The sequence below is a fragment of the Bubalus bubalis genome, chromosome 3 (assembly GCF_019923935.1).
Source record: "Bubalus bubalis isolate 160015118507 breed Murrah chromosome 3, NDDB_SH_1, whole genome shotgun sequence".
Lineage (NCBI taxonomy): Eukaryota > Metazoa > Chordata > Mammalia > Artiodactyla > Bovidae > Bubalus > Bubalus bubalis.
In genome coordinates, this window is record NC_059159.1 from 137,249,084 (window position 1) to 137,267,915 (window position 18,832).

At 37.5% G+C, this 18,832-nt stretch overlaps 1 protein-coding gene across 4 annotated transcripts in view; it reads left to right on the forward strand.

Moving 5' to 3' along the window:
- UBAP1 (ubiquitin associated protein 1) overlaps positions 1–18,832 on the forward strand; it is a 69,581-nt gene that overhangs the window by 34,964 nt on the left and 15,785 nt on the right. For 2 of the 4 annotated variants that reach the window (XM_006066686.4, XM_006066687.4), the window contains exons 2-3: positions 10,009–10,049; positions 17,578–17,702. In XM_006066686.4, coding sequence (XP_006066748.1) covers positions 10,016–10,049; positions 17,578–17,702 — 159 coding nt within the window. In that variant the 5' untranslated portion in view covers positions 10,009–10,015. The remainder of the gene's footprint in view (positions 1–10,008; positions 10,050–17,577; positions 17,703–18,832) is intronic. The other 2 variants (XM_025281910.3, XM_006066689.4) reach the window with 1 other exon arrangement.

An 18,832-nucleotide genomic window follows, 5' to 3' on the forward strand; every position in this document is an offset into this window, starting at 1 on the left:
CCTGCTTTGGTGAGCATGGAGTCTTCGCCACTGGACCACCAGGGAAGTCCCAGTAGTCTTCTAAAAAAAAATTAGAAACTTTTCTTTTATGTTTTCCAACCATTAAAATCATTGGACTAAGGTTTCTTTTGGGTGGCAAGAGTGCTTTGATAATTTTTTCAATTTCTTCTTTGGTTATATGTTGATTTCTGCCTCTTCTGTGGTCAGTTTTGATAGTTAATATATTTCTAGAAGATCATCTATTTTATCCAGGTTGTCAAATGTATTTGAAAGCAGGTGAACAAAGCAATGATTTGGGATTATTTTAATTTCCTCTGTTTTGTATACATATTCCCCCCATCCCCCATTAAAATTACGTTAGGTGGATGGTTTTAATTTCCAAAGAATCAGCTCTTGGGTTTATGTAGTTGATATGTTTTTCTGAGTTTTAATTGATTATTTTCTGCCCATATCTTTGCTGTTTTCACTCTTGTGTTTTCCCTAAGTTCTCATGCTGTGAGTTTTCCTCTTGAGTACTGCTATGTGGTATAGATTTCCTGAGTACCACTTTAGCCACGTATCGTATGTGGGTTCTTAACTGTAGTATTTTCATTGTCGCTATCTTTTGTGTTTTATTTTTGGTTGCCTTTTATTTGCCTGTGCCACATGGCTTGTAAGATCCTAGTTCCCTGACCAGGGATGGAACCTGAGCCCCCAGGAGTGGAAGCACGGAGTCCTAACCATGGGACTGCTAGGGAATTCCCTTCTGGTTCCCTCTTTGAGCCATGATTTCTCTAAGAGACAGTTTAGAAATTCAGGCAGTAGGGCTTTTTTATTTTCTGATGTAATTTATAACTTTTTCCCTTTTGACTATGGTCTGTACTACTGTTGACTTTTGAAATTCATTGGATTTTTCTTTGTGGCCTAATAATTACTCAAGTTTTTTGTATAGTGTTCTGTGGATGCTTAAAAAGTTATATTCTGCTTTCAGGGTACTTTTGACATAATATGTTAGACTTATCTTACAAATTATGTATTTCTACCTAGTTATTTTCTTCTTATAGTTTGTGCGTTATGAGTGGTGATGCTATGTTATTTCAGGCATTTTGTAACGTTAGCTCATCATGGATTGCATTTTTTTTTTTCCTTTTTTTTTCTTTTTTTGGTTTTCATCTTTGTTTACAGCTAGACAGAGAGAAACTTGACCACAGAACAGAGGCAAAATTTGAGTCTCTAGTCTTGGGCCCTTTGGTGGTTGTAGTTTGCCCAGGTTGCCCTCAGGGGAGAGTACTTTAAAATGTTTCTCCTTTGCCTTTCTATTAATATGAAGACATATTTGGACCACCTGTGTGTGTTTGGTGGCTCCTCCCCCTCAAAAAAAAAAGTTAAATAATTATTTCTTCTGGAAGACCCCAGGCTATTCTTCACAGAATGTATATACAGCAGGGGTCTGGTTTTAGCTCAAGGCTGTCTGCTGTCAGGATCCAGGCAGATCTGGAGAGGTATGGCTCAGGCTGGTAGCTGGGGCCCTCCAGGAATCCGCTGACAGCTCAGCAGAGGAGCCAGACCGCCAGACAGGAGAGAAGTGGGGAGAAGGCCCCAGTGTCTGCAGCCCCAAGGAAAAGGAGCCGAATTGAAGGGCCTGTGTCAGGGGCCAGAGGCAGGTTTGCCTAGCTAGCTGCTTCCTGTGACCAGGACCTCAGCTATGAGGGTGCAGTTCCCTTTGCTTCACTCCATCACTCCCCCAATGCTGCCATGCTGCCCACCTACACCCCCCCCCCCCCCCCCCCCTCCGGTGCCATGGTCAGGCCACACTGCTACTTCTGTCCTCTGTCTTCGCTGTCCACTTCCAGTTCGGTTGTTAAATCAGTCTCTCCTCACTGAGGCCTCCTCTGCTATCTGTCATGAATTTCATTCTTTATTTGTCTGTAAAGTAAAACAGCTATATTACACCTCTATGAAGTTTGTTACCTAGAACCATTTGTGTGTTTTCAAGTATTCTTACTGATCTATAAACCTCTGATTTATTCTTTTTTCTCTCTCTGAGGTCACAGTTCAGTTCAGGTCAGTCGCTCAGTCGTGTCTGACTATTTGCAACCCATGTACTGCAGCGTGCCAGGCCTCCCTGTCCATCACCAGTTCCCAGAGTTTACCCAAACTCATGTCCATTGAGTCAGTGATGCCATCCAACCATCTCATCCTCTGTCGTCCCCTTCTCCTCCTGCCTTCAGTCTTTCCCAGCATCCGGGTCTTTTCAAATGAGTCAGCTCTTCGCAGCAGGTGGCCAAGTATTGGAGTTTCAGCTTTAGCATCAGTCCTTCCAATGAACACCCAGGACTGATCTCCTTTAGGATGGATTGGTTGGATCTCCTTGCAGTCCAAGGGACTCAGCTTTCTTTGGATGTCCAACTCTTACATCCATACATGACTACTATGGACCTTTGTTGACAAAGTAATGTCTTTGCCTTTTAATATGCTGTCTAGGTTGGTCATAACTTTCCTTCCAAGGAGTAAGCGTCTTTTAATTTCATGGCTGCAGTCACCATCTGCAGTGTTTTGGACTCCAGAAAAATAAAGTCTGACACTGTTTCCACTGTTACCCCTTCTGTTTGCCATGAAGTGATGGGACCGGATGCCATGATCTTCGTTTTCTGAATGTTGAGCTTTAAGGCAACTTTTTCACTCTCCTGTTTGACTTTCATCAAGAGGCTATTTAGTTCTTCACTTTGTGCCATAAGGGTGGTGTCATCTGCATATCTGAGGTTATTGATATTTCTCCCAGCAATCTTGATTCCGGCTTGTGCTTCTTCCAGCCCAGCATTTCTCATGATGTACTCTGCATATAAGTTAAATAAACAGGGTGGAATATACGGCTTTCACATACTCCTTTCCCAATTTGGAACCAGTCTGTTGTTCCATGTCCAGTTCTAACTGTTGCTTCCTGACCTGCATACAGGTTTCTCAAGAGGCAGATCACGTGGTCTGGTATTCCCATCTCTTTCAGAATTTTCCACAGTTGATTGTGATCCACACAGTCAAAGGCTTTGGTATAGTCAATAAAGCAGAAATAGATGTTTTTCTGGAACTCTCTTGCTTTTTCGATGATCCAGCGGATGTTGGCAATTTGATCTCTGGTTCCTCTGCCTTTTCTAAATCCAGCTTGAACATCTGGAAGTTTACGGTTCACGTATTGCTGAAGCCTGGCTTGGAGAATTTTAAGCATTACTTTACTAGCATGTGAGATGAGTGTAATTGTGCAGTAGTTTGAGCATTCTTTGGCATTGCCATGAAAACTGACCTTTTCCAGTCCTGTGGCCACTGCTGAGTTTTCCAAATTTGCTGACATATTGAGTGCAGCACTTTCACAGCATCATCTTTCAGGATTTGAAATAGCTCAACTGGAATTCCATCACCTCCACTAACTTTGTTCATAGTGCTGCCCACTTGACTTCACGTTCCAGGATGTCTGGCTCTAGGTGATTGATCACCATCGTGATTATCTGGGTTGTGAAGATCTTTTTTGTACAGTTCTTCTGTGTATTCTTACCACCTCTTAATATCTTCTGCTTCTGTTAGGTTCATACCATTTCTGTCCTTTATTGAGCCCATCTTTGCATGAAATGTTCCCTTGGTATCTCTGATTTTCTTGAAGAGATCTCTAGTCTTTCCCATTCTATTGTTTTCCTTTATTTCTTTGCATTGATCACTGAGGAAGGCATTCTTATCTCTCCTTGCTATTCTTTGGAACTCTGCATTCAAATGGGTATATCTTTCCTTTTCTCCTTTTGCTTCTCTTTTTTTCACAGCTATTTGTAAGGGCTCCTCAGAGAGCCATTTTGCTTTTTTGCATTTCTTTTTCTTGGGGATGGTCTTGATCCCTGTCTCCTGTACAATGTCACGAACCTCTGTCCATAGTTCATCAGGCACTCTATCTATCAGATCTAGGCCCTTAAATCTATTTCTCACTTCCACTGTATAATCATAAGGGATTTGATTTAGGTCATACCTCAATGGTTTAGTGGTTTTCTCTACTTTCTTCAATTTAAGTCTGAATTTGGCAATAAGGAGTTCATGATCTGAGCCACAGTCGGCTCCCAGTCTTGTTTTTAACGACTGTATAGAGCTTCTCCATCTTTTGCTGCAAAGAATATAATCAGTCTGATTTCTGTGTTGGCCCTCTGGTCATGTCCACGTGTAGAGTCTTCTCTCGTGTTGTTGGAAGAAGGTGTTTGCTAACTCTATTAGCCTTTGCCCTGCTTCATTCTGTACTCCAAGGTCAAATTTGCCTGTTACTCCAGGTGTTTCTTGACTTTCTACTTTTGCATTCCAGTCCCCTATAATGGAAAGGACATCTTGAAAAATTTCCCTTAATTCTACTATTATAGATCTATAGTTCATTTAGATTTGGTTGATTATTCAGTCTACTACCCTTATTTTACCCATGAGAAAAGCTAGGGCCCCACAATATCTCTGAGACCTGAGAGAAAAGAAAGCTATTTGTCATGAGTATAGGGTAGCCTGTTCTTGAGATTTAAATGGCATTTACATGTGTGCTTTTTTTCTTTTTGGCCATACCGCATGGCATATTGGTTCCTAGCTCCCTGATCAGGGATTGAGTCTGCCCTCAGCAGTGAAAACGAGAAGTCACAAACACTTGAGTCCCAACCACCAGACTGCCAAGGCCCCTGCATTTGTGATTTTTGTCTTATATATGTTGTATAGGTGTTAACTTTGTTTTCAGACTTGAAATTTGCTGGATCCCAAAGCCATCTTTTTCTGTAAGTTGGAGAATTTCCTGATTAATTTGTATCTTGGGAAACTCCTGATGATTATAGCTCATATTGTTGTGTGTGACTGGGATAGCTTACTGAGTGATTAAATTGCTGCTGTGTATTATGAAGCTGTTTGTAGAGTGTAATTTCTTATAGTAGTAATTTGATAATGGTACAAGAAAGAAAAGAAAGAAATTTAGGACGTTAATATTAAATTGCTCTTGGGCTTTTTCTTCCCCTTGTGCAGCTGACTGGGGCTTGTTTAAAATGTTTTTCTTCTCCTGGTCTCCTACCCTTACCTCCTTTCACTTACCCTCCTCGCCTTTCCCTTTTTCCATTCCTTACTCTATCTCTTCTGCCTCTTGCCTTGTAGCTCCTTCTCTCTCTCCAGTTATTTCTCTTCTTGTTACCTGTTTCCCCATCTCTCTTTGTTCTTAGATGTCTTCCATCAGTGATTCAAAAATTTAAATTACTAGGTTATCTTCCTGTAGCATTTGAACTGAAATGGCACTGAACTAGTAAAGTAGAACATTGCTTTTAATTCTTGGCCATATGAGGGAGTTCTGCAGTTTATTGTAAAGTTTATGAATTAAAAATGTGTTGTTCTGCTTTCTACTTTTCCTTTAATAGAAGCATTTATATTTATTTTCGTGGAAATTTATGATTGCTTATGAATTTATTGTCTCCTGGGAGCATTTATAATTTTACATTTGGGGCAAATTTTATTTTTTTCAGTCTTTTTTTGTGTACATTTTTTACATAGTAAAAGTAATTCAGTTCAACTTGTAAAAACAATTTAAAATTTATTTCCCATCATTCATATGCTTTTAGTGAATACTCTTCATGCCATCACAAATATTTTTAAATTTCCAATTATTTAATAATTTCCATGATTGAACATTTAGATTATAGGAAAATGTTACAAAAAAGTGCTTATGATTAAAATATAGGAAGTTTATGTGGAAGCTTCTATACACACACACATAGCACTTGATTTTGCTCAGATGTTCCAGAAGAAGAAGGTTGATCCCAAGTAGCTATTAAATGCTTTTTTTAAAGAAAAATTATTTTTGGTCATGTTGTACAGCCTGTGAGATCTTAGTTCCCCAACCAGGAATCCAACTGTGTCCCCTGCACTGGAAACCCAGAGTCCCAATCACTGGACTGCTGGGAAAGTCCCTAAAATACTTCTGATACTTCAGAGATTGACTGCATAGCAGACATTAGAAAAATTCTTTAAGTGACCAAATATGGATGAATTTCTCGTATTCTTAAGGTTTGTGAAAAATATAATCGGAGTTGCATTCAGTGAGCTATTTTAATATTTAAAGAAGACCCCTAGATAATCTATGTTTTATCACCTTTTTAAGGCATAACTTTAAAGAATTTTAAATTGTTTATTGTTTATTTAATACTTTCTAATTGTTTATCTAGTAATAAAGGGGTATGGTGTTTTAATTTTCAATTATTTTTCTTACTTTAAGAGAAATTTGGCTTTGTTGTTGATAATATGTGTGCTTTAATGGGGTGGGGTATAGTTATTTGATTTGCATTTCCCTGACTGGTGAATAACGATGCGTTAAACATCTTCTCATGTGTTTCTTCGGAGAAGGCAATGGCACCCCACTCCAGTACTCTTGCCTGGAAAATCCCATGGACGGAGGAGCCTGGTGGGCTGCAGTCCATGGGGTCACTAAGAGTCGGACATGACTGAGTGACTTCACTTTCGCTTTTCACTTTCATGCATTGGAGAAGGAAATGGCAACCCACTCCAGTGTTCTTGCCTGGAGAATCCCAGGGATGGGGGAGCCTGGTGGGCTGCCGTCTGTGGGGTTGCACAGAGTCGGACACAACTGAAGGGACTTAGCAGCAGCAGCTTGTATTTCTTAGTCATTTGTATATTTTCTCCTGGAAATTGACTATACAGATTCTTTTGCCTACTTTCTAATTGGGTTATTTGTTTCTGTTGTTTAAGTGTAGAGTTATCTATATATTCTAGATAAAAGTCCCTTATCAGATAGATGATTAGCAGATCAGATTTGCAGATCATTGTCTCCCATTCTGTGCGTTGTTGTTGGTCGAACCTTTTTAAAGAAGTCATTAAAAATTCATTTAAATTTGGTGGAACTGCTTTAAGACATTCCTGATGTTAGCTTATTCACAAAATAATTTATTAAACCATCGCCTCAAAAAAAAAAAAAAATCAGAGCCTCTGCTAAGCCATTTACCACTCAAAAACAGCTGCTTCTTCAAATAGCTGATATCCCACAATATCAATAAATATTAGGAACAGACATGAAAACACTAATTTCCTGCACCTCTCTGTGAGTATCTAGATGCTTAGATTCTTCTGCTTTCAACAGAGATTTAGAAAAAAAATGCATTTCTGGTCTGTGCCTCTGTGGGAAGATTGAGGCTGCCAAGAATCTTGCTTCCAGGTTTAAAAGTCGCCCTGTATGATTGTGGTTTAGGTACATTATGATGATATTGAAGCCTGTAAGGTTCTATGAAGTCTTCGGTTCATCCAAAAAAAAGTTAAATCATTTTCAGTATGGTTTGTTGGTTCTTTGAAAATTGATGATCCATATACTTTAAAATTATTAATTCTGTTAACTAGTAGAATGGCAACCAGAATGCTTCATCCCAACATCATATTGGAAATTGAAACTATTAAAGTAGAGCTTTAAAGACACTATAAAATTAGTACTTGCTTGCCATAGAGTGTTCAGAAACTATAGAGAAATTTTATGAATTATTCCCAGTGCTGCCACTTAGAGGCAACCATTTTAAATATTTTTAATGTATTTTCTTCCAATGTTTTTCTTTTCACATGTTCTAAAATATAGCTTCTTTTAAATCTACGAGTGCGTACTTTTTCCATAATACTTTTTATCCTTAATGGGGTTGAGCACAACCTTTATCTTCTACTCAGTGTTGTGGTTAAGTCCATAGCTGTTAACTAACCATTAACTTTTTATGAGTAATGGAAATGGCGTGGTAATGGAAATGGCGTGGTAATTGTTTGCTGTTGACACTTAACACTACCGTTGAATGACACTTGCTGGCTAGTAGTAGGTGTTAATGTGGGGACACCTACGCTACCTACAGTGCTGGGTCACTGAATATCAGGACAGTATATAGCATGACTTTCTAATCAGTGTAGGACAGATAAGTTGGGGTGTGAAATAAGCTGTAGAACTACCTCTGTGAGATGGCCTTGGCTAAGTTAGAATCAGGAATGGGTTATTGGAAGTGGTTTGTTCTGTTTGTTTGGTAGCTGCTTCCCCACCCCCCCCCCCCCCCTCACTAAAGGGAGTTAATTTATTATCCTTCTGATTGTAAAAAAATTTTTTTTTTAATTTTGGCTGTGCTGGGACTTGCTCGTGGCATGCAGGCTTTTCATTGTGTTATGTGTGGGCTTTCTCTAGTTGAGACAGGTGGGAGCTTCTCTCAGGTTGTGGCACATGGGCTTCCATAGTTGCAGCATGGACTTCAGTAGTTGTGGTCCATGGGGCCTGGTTGCTCCTTGGCGTGTGGAATCTTCCTAGACCAGGGATCAAACCTGTGTCCCTGCATTGGCGGGCAGAGTCTTACCCATTGTACCACCAGGGAAGTTCTACATGTAAATTTTAAAATCAGTTTGTCAGTTTCTTTAAATCCTGTACAGATTTAATTATTCTGAAGATTTTTCACATGATAGGTGTGATGTTCTTGCCTTCTTTAAAAAAAAAAAACTTTAAGTGGAAAATAAAGGCATATCTTGGAGATATTGTGGGTTTGGTTCCAGACCACTAAAGAAGACAAATATCAAAGTAAGGCAAATCACACAGGTTTTTGGTTGTCCAGTGCGTAGAGAAGTTATGTTTACCCTGTAACCTGTTAAGTGTGCAATAATAGCATCATTTAAGAAAACAATATGTATACCTCAATTAAAAAATACTTTATTGCTAAAAAATGCCATAACAATTACTACATCAAAGGTCATTAATCACTATGACAAATATAATGAAGAAGTTTGAAATAGTGTGAGAATGACCTAAATGTGACCAAATGTGAGGTGAACAAATACTTTTGAAAAAATGGCGCCTCACTCCTTAGACTTGCTCAATGTAAGGTTGAGTATACCTTTAATTTGTGCAGTAAATTGAATTGCAGTAGAATAGGATATGCCTGTAGATCATTTTGAGTATGATGCTTTTCATTGTACTGTATGTAATGCAAGTTGGTAGAGACCATACTATAAATTCATTATTCTTATGTCTTAAGTTAAATGTATAAACACTGCATCAAGGTAGATAAACTTTAAATTGAAGAACTCAGGTTGTTTGTGCAAGAGAAGGACTTTGTAACTGCTTATGTAGGGGCAAAGTGCAAAGATAGTATTAAGCTAGGTGTGTGGTTTTGTGGATTTTCCTCTTTGGTGTTTTGAATTTGGGGGAGGGGGGGGCGGGCAGCACCGCACACATAGCCTGTGGAATTACAGCTTGTGGGATCTCAGTTCTCTGACCAGAGATCAAACCCTGGCCCCCATGGTGGAAGCATGGAGTCTTAACCACTGAATTGCCAGGAAGGTTCCCGTTTTTGGAATTTTCTACAAAATTAAAACAATACAAAGGTGGTCCAGGTGCTAAGATTCGGTACTCCCAGTGCGTGCAGGGGGCCTGGGTTCAATCCCTGGTCAGGGAACTCGATCCCACGTGCCATAACTAAGAGTTTACATGCCACAGTGAAGTACAAACATCCTGGGTGCTGCGACTAAGGCCAGCGCAGCCAAACAGATAGGTAAGGTTGTACATCATGGACTCCCTAATTCAGAAGTGTCAGTCTTAACAGTTACAGTTCATTGTCAATAAAAGGTCTGTATTTACATAACTGAATTAAATGGGATGGTTTAAAAATCTTAAGAAAACTGCCAAGTATTGACATTTGTAGTTTATATCAGGAAGATAAGTGTTTAGTAAGGTTTTTTTTTTTTTTTGACAGTTTACATCTAAATTGGTCAGTGGCCAGTTTGCTGTTCTAATATTTTGTTTGTTTTCAGAACATGTAGATTACAGGATTATTTTTGTATAGAAAAGTGGTTTCTCCTCCTTTCTGCTTTCTTTTTTAAGACTTTGGAACTGAGAAGTTTGAGGTTGTATCAGTCCTGGAACCCTTTAGTCTTCTGGGGTATTTTTGTATCTAAATTTTCTTACGATAATTTGTTTACATCCCCTTGAGGCGTAATGTGGCTAAGACATATTTCTTTGTTTTTCAGGTTCTAAATGGCTTCTAAGAAGTTGGGTGCAGATTTTCATGGTAAGTGGACTGTTAAATATTATGGTTTAAGTTTTGATCTGATCAGAGAATTTGAAATCACATGAGTAAATGTCCCTTTTTGTTTATTTAAATGAGCCGATTGAGAAAAATAAAGTTGTACAACAGTGTAGCATATATGCATTCCATAGAACTTCACATATAACTTTAATATTGAAGCATTTCTTCAAATAGATAGTTAAACTTTTGAGTGTCATTGTGTTTACTATGCTCAAAACCAATGGAGGTAGATAGGGAGCCTATCTGTTTTTGTTGTTCTTTAGCAGTATTTTGAAGTAGTTACCATGCCCTTTCTTATTCTCTGGTCCATCTCTTCTCCAATCAGGTGTGAACAATTCTAAGCCTTTGATTAACATTTTATAATGTTTTGATTTAGGTATTTTCCCCCCATAAAAAGAAGTAATTTATAACAAATGAGGCATGATTAGCAGGTCAATATATTACAGAAGTATTGGTAGTTGTAATGACAATTTTGGGCTTCTGTGGCGGCTCAGCAGTAAAGTATCCTCCTGCCAATGCAGGAGACACAGGTTTGATCCCTGGGTTGGGATCCCCTGGAGAAGGAAATGGCAATCCACTCCAGTATTCTTGCCTGGGAAATTCCATGGACAGAGAGCCTGGCAGGCTACAGTCCATGCGGTGGCAGAGTTGGACACGACTTAGCAACTAACCAACAGGAATTACAATTTTGCATTTAAAAGCTAATAGTTTATCATCTTTTTCTGAGATACAACCTTCCAAAATGAATACATTAATAAACTTTGTTATCTGCATTTGATAGGAATGGAAGTACCTAGGAAGTTAAAATTAGACCATCTTTTCATATAGTAAAAGATAAGAAACACCAGAAATATCCAGATAACACAAGTATTTTAAAAGGGGTTTTAAAACTAATCTTCCATTTAAAAAATTGTCATTGTAAAAGTGATTTATTAGACCGAATGGCAACATGTATCATTATGCTCTTCTGATCTATAAAATATCACTAGCTGAGTCAGAGTAGTGCAACAGTTACTGTGGTTTGTAACTTGTTTATATATTTTAGGCAACAGCTTTAATATTTTGAACCACACTGTGCATATGCTTACATACATTGCTTGCATATTTTGTTAAATCCTTTTGGATCAGTCATTCAAACTCTGGAATTTGTATTCTGTGTAATGGGTCAGGCATCATCAGATCTTAACTCCGTTAAGGATTATTACGGGGCTTTTTCAAAGTATTCACATGATATAGAGAGGCAGATCTTAGTTGCCTCTGGATCACCTTTTCAAGGGGAAAGAGAGGACAGAGCCAAGGAGAGAGGGAAGACCGAGAGAGAGAAGAACAAGGAAACTCCGTTTTCATTGGAGTGAAAATATGTTGGACCTTAGTTTATTATGTATTCCAGCTAAGCAGTCTAGAGAGAAGATTATAATTCTAATCAGTGAAGATTAATTTTTAAGGACTTCCTCCTCCTCTTTACATTCCTAACCAAAATATTCAAAATACTGTTTAAATGAGACATTCTATCCAAGTAAAATTTGAGAAGATTTTCTCTCTTTGGCTTCTGCTTTAATTTGCTGAGCTCCTACTTGAATTTTGGTGGCTTTAGTTCAGTTTTTAAAATAAATAATCTTATTTTTAGATATCATGTAGTTTAAGGAATAGAAATTAAAGGGAATGAGTGGAGAATATTTAATAGGCAATCTTGAAGGCATCTGAATGCAGGAAATCAAATTCCTCCTGGCCTTACAAGGCTGAAATTAGAAACCCAGGAAACGAAGTTTACAACTCTGTCCATCTCGCGTGCTCTTCTCTGCGGACGTGCTCCATTTTTACTCTGCTTATAGACTTGCTTTCTTGACCTACTTGTGTAGAGTGCACAGGGCCAAAAATGGCCTCCCTAGTTCTGTTTGCTTCTTGATACCTGATTTTTGAACTTCAGTGGCTGGCATCATATAGCTAAAGTTTTTGTATCTCCTGGTCAAGCGAGTATCTGACTTGACACCATTTAGTTTATGAGCCTCTGGGTTGGTCCCCCCTAAGTTAGGTATTACCTGATTGGGGATTAGATAATGTGTGTGTGTGTGTGTGTGTGTGTGTGTAATTCTAGGTCATTTGGAGTGTGCACAAGGATGTAACAGCTGCTCTCATGACTGGATATGAAAATACTTGTTTTTAAATTTAAATATTTGGGCTGACTATATCTTATACTATGCTGTCTTATAACATTTTTTCTTCAAGTTCATTCTTTTCATCTGAGATTGAACTTCTTTCACTGACATCAATAACCATATACACCTAAATAATGGAATAAGAGATATAGTAACTTTTCAAAGACCTTTAAAAATATTTTTCTTATATTATGTAAATTGCAAAACCTTTGGCTCAGTTTAGAGCTGGCCTTTCTGAATGTCAGTCTTTAATTTTTAATTAATTTTCCACTTGTTTTATCTGAGAAAAAGTTATTTTCCTGAAGTGAATTTTAAAGGATTTTTAAAAAACTGAACAAACAAATTACTTTTTAGTATCTGGAGAAATGCCTTGAGATTCTAATTGGGAAAAAAAAAATGCCTTTGTAATTGGGCTTAATAAAACTAAACTCCCTCCTTTGAAAGGCGTAGCTGTCATATTTATGACTGTTTTTAGCTAACTTTTAGAAATGTTTATTTTGCTCTTTGTGTAATTTTTAATAAGATATTGAATTACTTTTTCTGCTGAATGATAGAAAAAAATGTATATATTTATTTTTTGGCCACACTGTGTGGCATGTGGGATCTTAGTTCCCTGACTAAGGGAACCTGTGCCCCTGCAGTGGAAGCTGAGTCTTAACTGCTGAATTGCCAGGGAAGTCCATAGATTGTTTTAAAAGTTGATGTGTTACTGCTGTTTTTTAAGTAACAGTGTAATATAGAGAAGTCAATCATCCTTTAATTGTTTTCTTGTGTACATAATATGATGCCCATCTCCCCTCTTTTAAGATTTTAGCTTTTGTTTGCAACATTTTGACTTTGAGGTGCCCTGGTGTGATTTTCTATGTATTTACCCTGCCTGGAGTTAGCTAAACTTCTTGATCTATGGGTTGATGTCTTTTACTACTTTTGAAAATTTGCAGTGATATGATCTCCTCTCTCATTTCTTTCGCTACATATATCTCTCTCAGCCTTTTGAGACTAATCACATGCACATTAGGCTGTTTGATATTGTCCCAGAGATCTCTTAAGACTCTTCCATTTTTTTTTCTCTTTGTGTTTTAATTATTTTAATTTCTTTTGACCTAATTTCAAATTCTTTAATTCTTTCCTCTTCTGAGTATTTTCTTCTGATTAGCATAGCCTGGCTTATGAACTATCGAAAATTTTATTCTCTCATACTGAATTTTTAGTGTTTCCATTTGTCTCTCTTTATTTCCATTTTTCTGTTGAAATTCCCCATCTGCTCACATATGTTCACCTATTCCATTAGATCCTTTAACACATTGATTACTGTTTTAAAGTTCTCTGAGAATTCCAATACCTTTGCTATCCCTGCATTTGGGTTCTTCTTTTGATGGTGGATCACTTTCTCTTGCTTTTCTGTGTCTTATTTTGGATTTAATGCCAGACCCTGCATATTAAAAAGCTGATATTGTAGGTTATCTTGGTTTTTGTTAGGGTATGAATAACATTTTCTTTTGACTTCTTATCTCGTAGTGATACTTACATAATTGTATGTGTGTATATGTGTGTATGTTTGTCTCTCCATTTATCTATAGATCTGATTTTGCAACTGTTAACCCGATTTACAGCTTTAAGGTAATGATAGTTAATGGAATTGCCATTTTCACCTAATTTTAAATTTGATCTAGTCTTCTTTTTCAAAAACCTCAATTGAACGCACAGTAAAATCTTCATTAAGCATAATCTGTTTGCTACCCTTTATTAGGAGTTTCTATCTCCATGTAGAATTTACATTTTTTTTTTTCCCAGAAAATCAGGCAGGTTACAAGATCATAAATGTATCAGCAATTTAGAAAGAAAGGAAACAGAATGAAAACTTCTCAGAATTTATCCTGAGTCATTTACACATTCAGCCTGTTTCCTTCTACCATGGCATAATGGCAAGCGGTGTGCAGAAACTGACCTTAAGGAACAACCCCTCCATCAGAGACGTACTTTGTTTTTTTAAATGAAACTGAGGGTGATGGTCTCAGATGTTTTAGAAGGATCTTCAGTAATAAAGACTGAAACTAAAAGGTACTTGGGTTGAGCCAGAAAATTGTTAGCCACAGTGCTTAATTCTCTTGGCCATGTGGTTGAGGTTTTATTGAATCTATTTAATAATAACATGTATTGAGATACAAGAGAAATTGATGTTTTTGAATAGATATTCTGATATATTGGCTAAAAATGAATAGTTCCTAAGGTATAGTTGGTTATATTTGTAAAAATATTCTTTGTAGTCCTCAAAGCAACCTTATTTAGTTGTACTAATCTCTGTCCATTATTTAAAAAGTTGCTTTTTGTTGCTATCTCTTAAATCCCTTTTGCCTTTTAGCTCTAATCCCTCCTCCCAATAATCAAGAAACTTCTTTACTCATTCCCTGTTAACAAAGCCTGGGGGAGGGGGCAGAAGGGTAGAGAATGTGCTAAATCACCCGGGCATTGGCTTTGTTAGTGAAATGAAGCTGCTTTTTAAACCAGTTACCTGCAATTGGTGCTAATAAAGGGAAATCACAGTTGTTTCAAGGTGTTCTACTTGATCTGGTCTGTCCTTAAGCCAAGACCTACTTCCGTTTATAGAATAGAAGTCATCCGTGTGCATATACAGCACTGTCATAATTTTCTAACTGGAAGGTGTGCAGGGAAACTGAACACCTTTCTTTAAAGATATTATCATTTGGCTCACATAGCTTAAGTACTTTTTAAAATAGTTCCCCCCGCCTCAACTCCCCATTACCGAACTCTGGAAGAACTATTCATTTAAGAAAATTTTGTTAATATTAACGTGGATAGGTTTTCTTATATTTGTGTATCATATATGCACATAAGTATTATACATAGGATTTTTAAAATGTGTGTGTGTCATATAATTAACCTACTTTGTGTACTTAACATTTTCTTAAACAGAAGACTTAATTTTGTGATTATTAACTTGACTGTAAGTCTTTCCAGTGCTTCTTAGAAAAGACCAGTTCCAGCTTTGTTTCCTGATTAGGGCAGTAGCTAAAGGTACACTCTAACTTTCAGTAACTTTTGAGCACCTGTTTTCATGGGAAACAGGTAAAACTTCTTCACAAATAAAAAGAGCCTTGCTTTTGATCTCTATACTGCAAAGCATTTTAAGTGGCAGATGGTTTTAGTATTGTAATCAGGGTTTTGTTGGCAAGCTGTGATGGTACCTGATACTTTGTTTTTTTTTGGTACCTCTGGTACATTTTTGCGACTTTCTGCAGAACCTTACAAATGTGCTTACATCTTGCATGAATATCTGTTAAAACCTTTTCATCACAAGCTTTGCCATTTTAGGTAAATCATTTTGAGTTTTAATAAATATTAAGAGAAATAAAAGACCATGTGGTCTTTATTTTCATTGAGCAGATCTCATTATCTGCTCAATGAGATTTGCTCAATTTGATCAAAGTCTTGATCAAAGTCTTTGGCCCGGGGCAGGCAGGGAGCATAAGGAAACAAACTGTTAACTATACAGAGTGGCAAGACCTGTTCTGAGATTGAGAAGGGAGTTTTTCTTAAGCTCATTCTTAAAGAACAAGACATAATTAATCAAGCAAATAAGGGTGGGAATGTGACGGGCATTGGCACCTGAGAAAACACTTATACAAATACGACCAATATGAAAACTTACCGAGAATGTTAACAATTATGGTTGTGCCTCAGAAAAATTATTAAATCGAACACAGTTGTGGATTTAATTTACTATCTGAGTGAGAGACAGTTAAGATGTTTTAATTCTAGCCAGAGGTTATATGGGAAAGAGGTAGAACCTCTCCCCCAAGGGTAGGAACAGGAGCCTTCTTTCTGTTGGAGGTTTCAGGTGTATCAGAGCAGGTGTGTCTACTGCTCTTGGGAAATGGGAATGATGACAAGATTTCTACGGAGTTTTTATTAAGAGAAGCCTCTTCATGGGAGATGTGTAATTGTCTTATTCTGTCCATGAGAATACTCAAGAAGATGTACATGTGTGAGACCTAGAAACAAGCCTTATTCTACTAGCTGCTAATATTAAAAAAGCAAAATTTATTTTATCAACTGTATTTCACTGTCCCTGATACTTCTGCCAGCATGTTAGCCCCAAACCTGATCCAGAAAAGAAAAGATGGTCTGATTCGGAGTGTATACCTCATAAGATTCATAGACAGGAATGACTTCATTTTGTCTGATCCTATCAGTAGTTATAATGTCCCATCTTTCTGTATCACTCATCTGTGATGGACAGAGAACATTTAGGGAGTTAAAAGCAGTTCAGTTGTATATGGTTTGTGTCTCCTGATAATCCTAGTCTGATTCCTCTGGTCTTGTCTGATTTTCCTTCCACATCTCCAAAATATCACTTTAAAATTTTTTTTAGAGTAGTTCTTTGTATTAATTAAAAAATGATCCTTACTGGAGTAGAGAACTACTAGCCAAAGAGGTTCTTTTGTGGAGATTCTATCAAGATTCTGTCATCAGTTCAGCAGTATTTAATAAGTGCCTTATATGTGCTGGGCAGTACTGTAGGTTTTGAGACTACATCAGTAAATAAAACTTAAATACTTGCAAGTTACTTGTATTCCATTGGGCAAGATAGACAATAAATACAATTAAAATGAAAATTACTTAGTATCTTAGAAGGTAATAAGTGCTATGGAGAAACATAGATAGTAATGTGAGATTACTGTGGTTAGGGTGTGGGAGTAATTATTAAAAGGGTGGTCAGGGTAAGCCTCACTTAGAAAGTGACAACATTTGAGCAAAGACTTGAAGGAGGTGAAGGAGTAAGCCATGTGACTATCTGAGGGAAGAGCATTCCAGATAGAGGGAGCAGCCAATGCAGATTTTTTGAGGTAATTTTGACCACGTCATGGTTGAGGAATAGAGAATCACTGTGACCTAGTGCAGTAAGCCAGGAGTTGAGGGCTAGAGAGGAAATGGGCATTTTGGGGAGGCCTTTTAGGTTGCTGTGAGTACTTTCGCCTTTGTGCCAAGTATGCATGTGTGCTAAATCGCTTTAATCCTGTCCTGCTCTTTGCGACCCTATGGACTGTAGCCTGTCAGGCTCCTCTGTCCATGCCGATTCTCCAGGCAAGAAAACGAGTAGGTTGCCACGCCCTCCTCCAGAGGATCTTCCCAACCAAAATAAAATCAAATAGCTTCAAGTGGGAGTTTTTCCTTAGAGATCTAGGGTCAGGAGAAGGTAAGCAGTCAGAGAAGAACTCTGTAACTTCTAGTCTTAGGATAGCATAAATTAATGTTGTATCCTAGACATAAGATTATACAAAAACAAATAATAAGTTCTTTGCTGATATTTTCTACTTTATTTTTGATTGTAGGGACTTTCAGTTACCTTGATGATGTCCCATTTAAGATAGGAGACAAATTCAAAACACCAGCTAAAGTTGGTCTTCCTATTGGCTTCTCCTTGCCTGATTGTTTGCAGGTTGTCAGAGAAGTACAGGTAAGTGGTAATTTTTAGTTAAAGTTTAGTACATTTAAAATTTTAAGGAGTAAGAATTTGATGTATAGTGCAATAGAAAAAAAAATCTTCTAGCTCTTATTTATGTTTCTGATAGCTCCTGTTATTGCTTGGTTCACGTTGTCTCTCACACACAGGCATGCACACGTGCACAACCCCCCCAACACCTTTGTATATGTTTATGTATCTCTTACAGATCTTGTATAATCTGTTAGGTTGTATGTTCCTGAGGTTCTGTACCTTGCCCAAAACAAATTCCTATTGCTCGTCTGACTTGCTTCTTCTCCTCTTTCCTTCTATAAATGTGCTCATTACCTTCTTGGTCACTCAAGTTATATAATATTTTCTCTCTGCTGTGTCTTCCCTTTGCCATTCAGTTTATTCCTTACCTTAGTTTTTCACCTGGGCTATTTCAGTAGTCTCTTCAGTGGGCTCCTCTGCTTACAGAGAAGCTTACAGAATTTTCCTTCTATTTTTCATATTGTTTCTAGAATAATATTCCTGAATATAAAAACTTACAATGATTGACCAACCCTTACTGAATCAAGTCTAGACATAAGATAATGGTCGAGTACCTTAGCTTATCATCTCCTCCGTAGTCCCTCCAAACCACGATACTAGTGGTTTGTCGAGTGTACTATATGTACTATTTGTCTGTATCATGCTTTTCTCATGAGTGGTTATATCCGCTTGAAACAGTCTCCTCTTTCTTACCATACTCAAAGTGGTCTGCCTGTTAAAAATCTATTTATTCTTCTTGACTGTGCTTAAATGCCATTCCCTCAATAGCTTCTTTTTCAGTCCTTGCATCTTTAAAGCTCAGTTATATATAAGTGTATAAAATTACATCTTGAAAGCAGCAAATGCCCCCATGCTATGTGACTTCCTACACTTACTGAATGCCTGCTTTTGAGGGACACTCTGCTGTGGCTGAGGATAGAGACAAATGCCGTACACTGTCCTCGAGGAGCTTATAGTTTAGAGAAGAAGTTACATGGAAAAACAGAAGGATACACTACTCACCCAAATACTTATTCCTGTGACTTCAGATTTTTAAAATACAACCTCTTGGCAAAGACGGGGAATTTACTAAAGCATTACCATGTTACTCT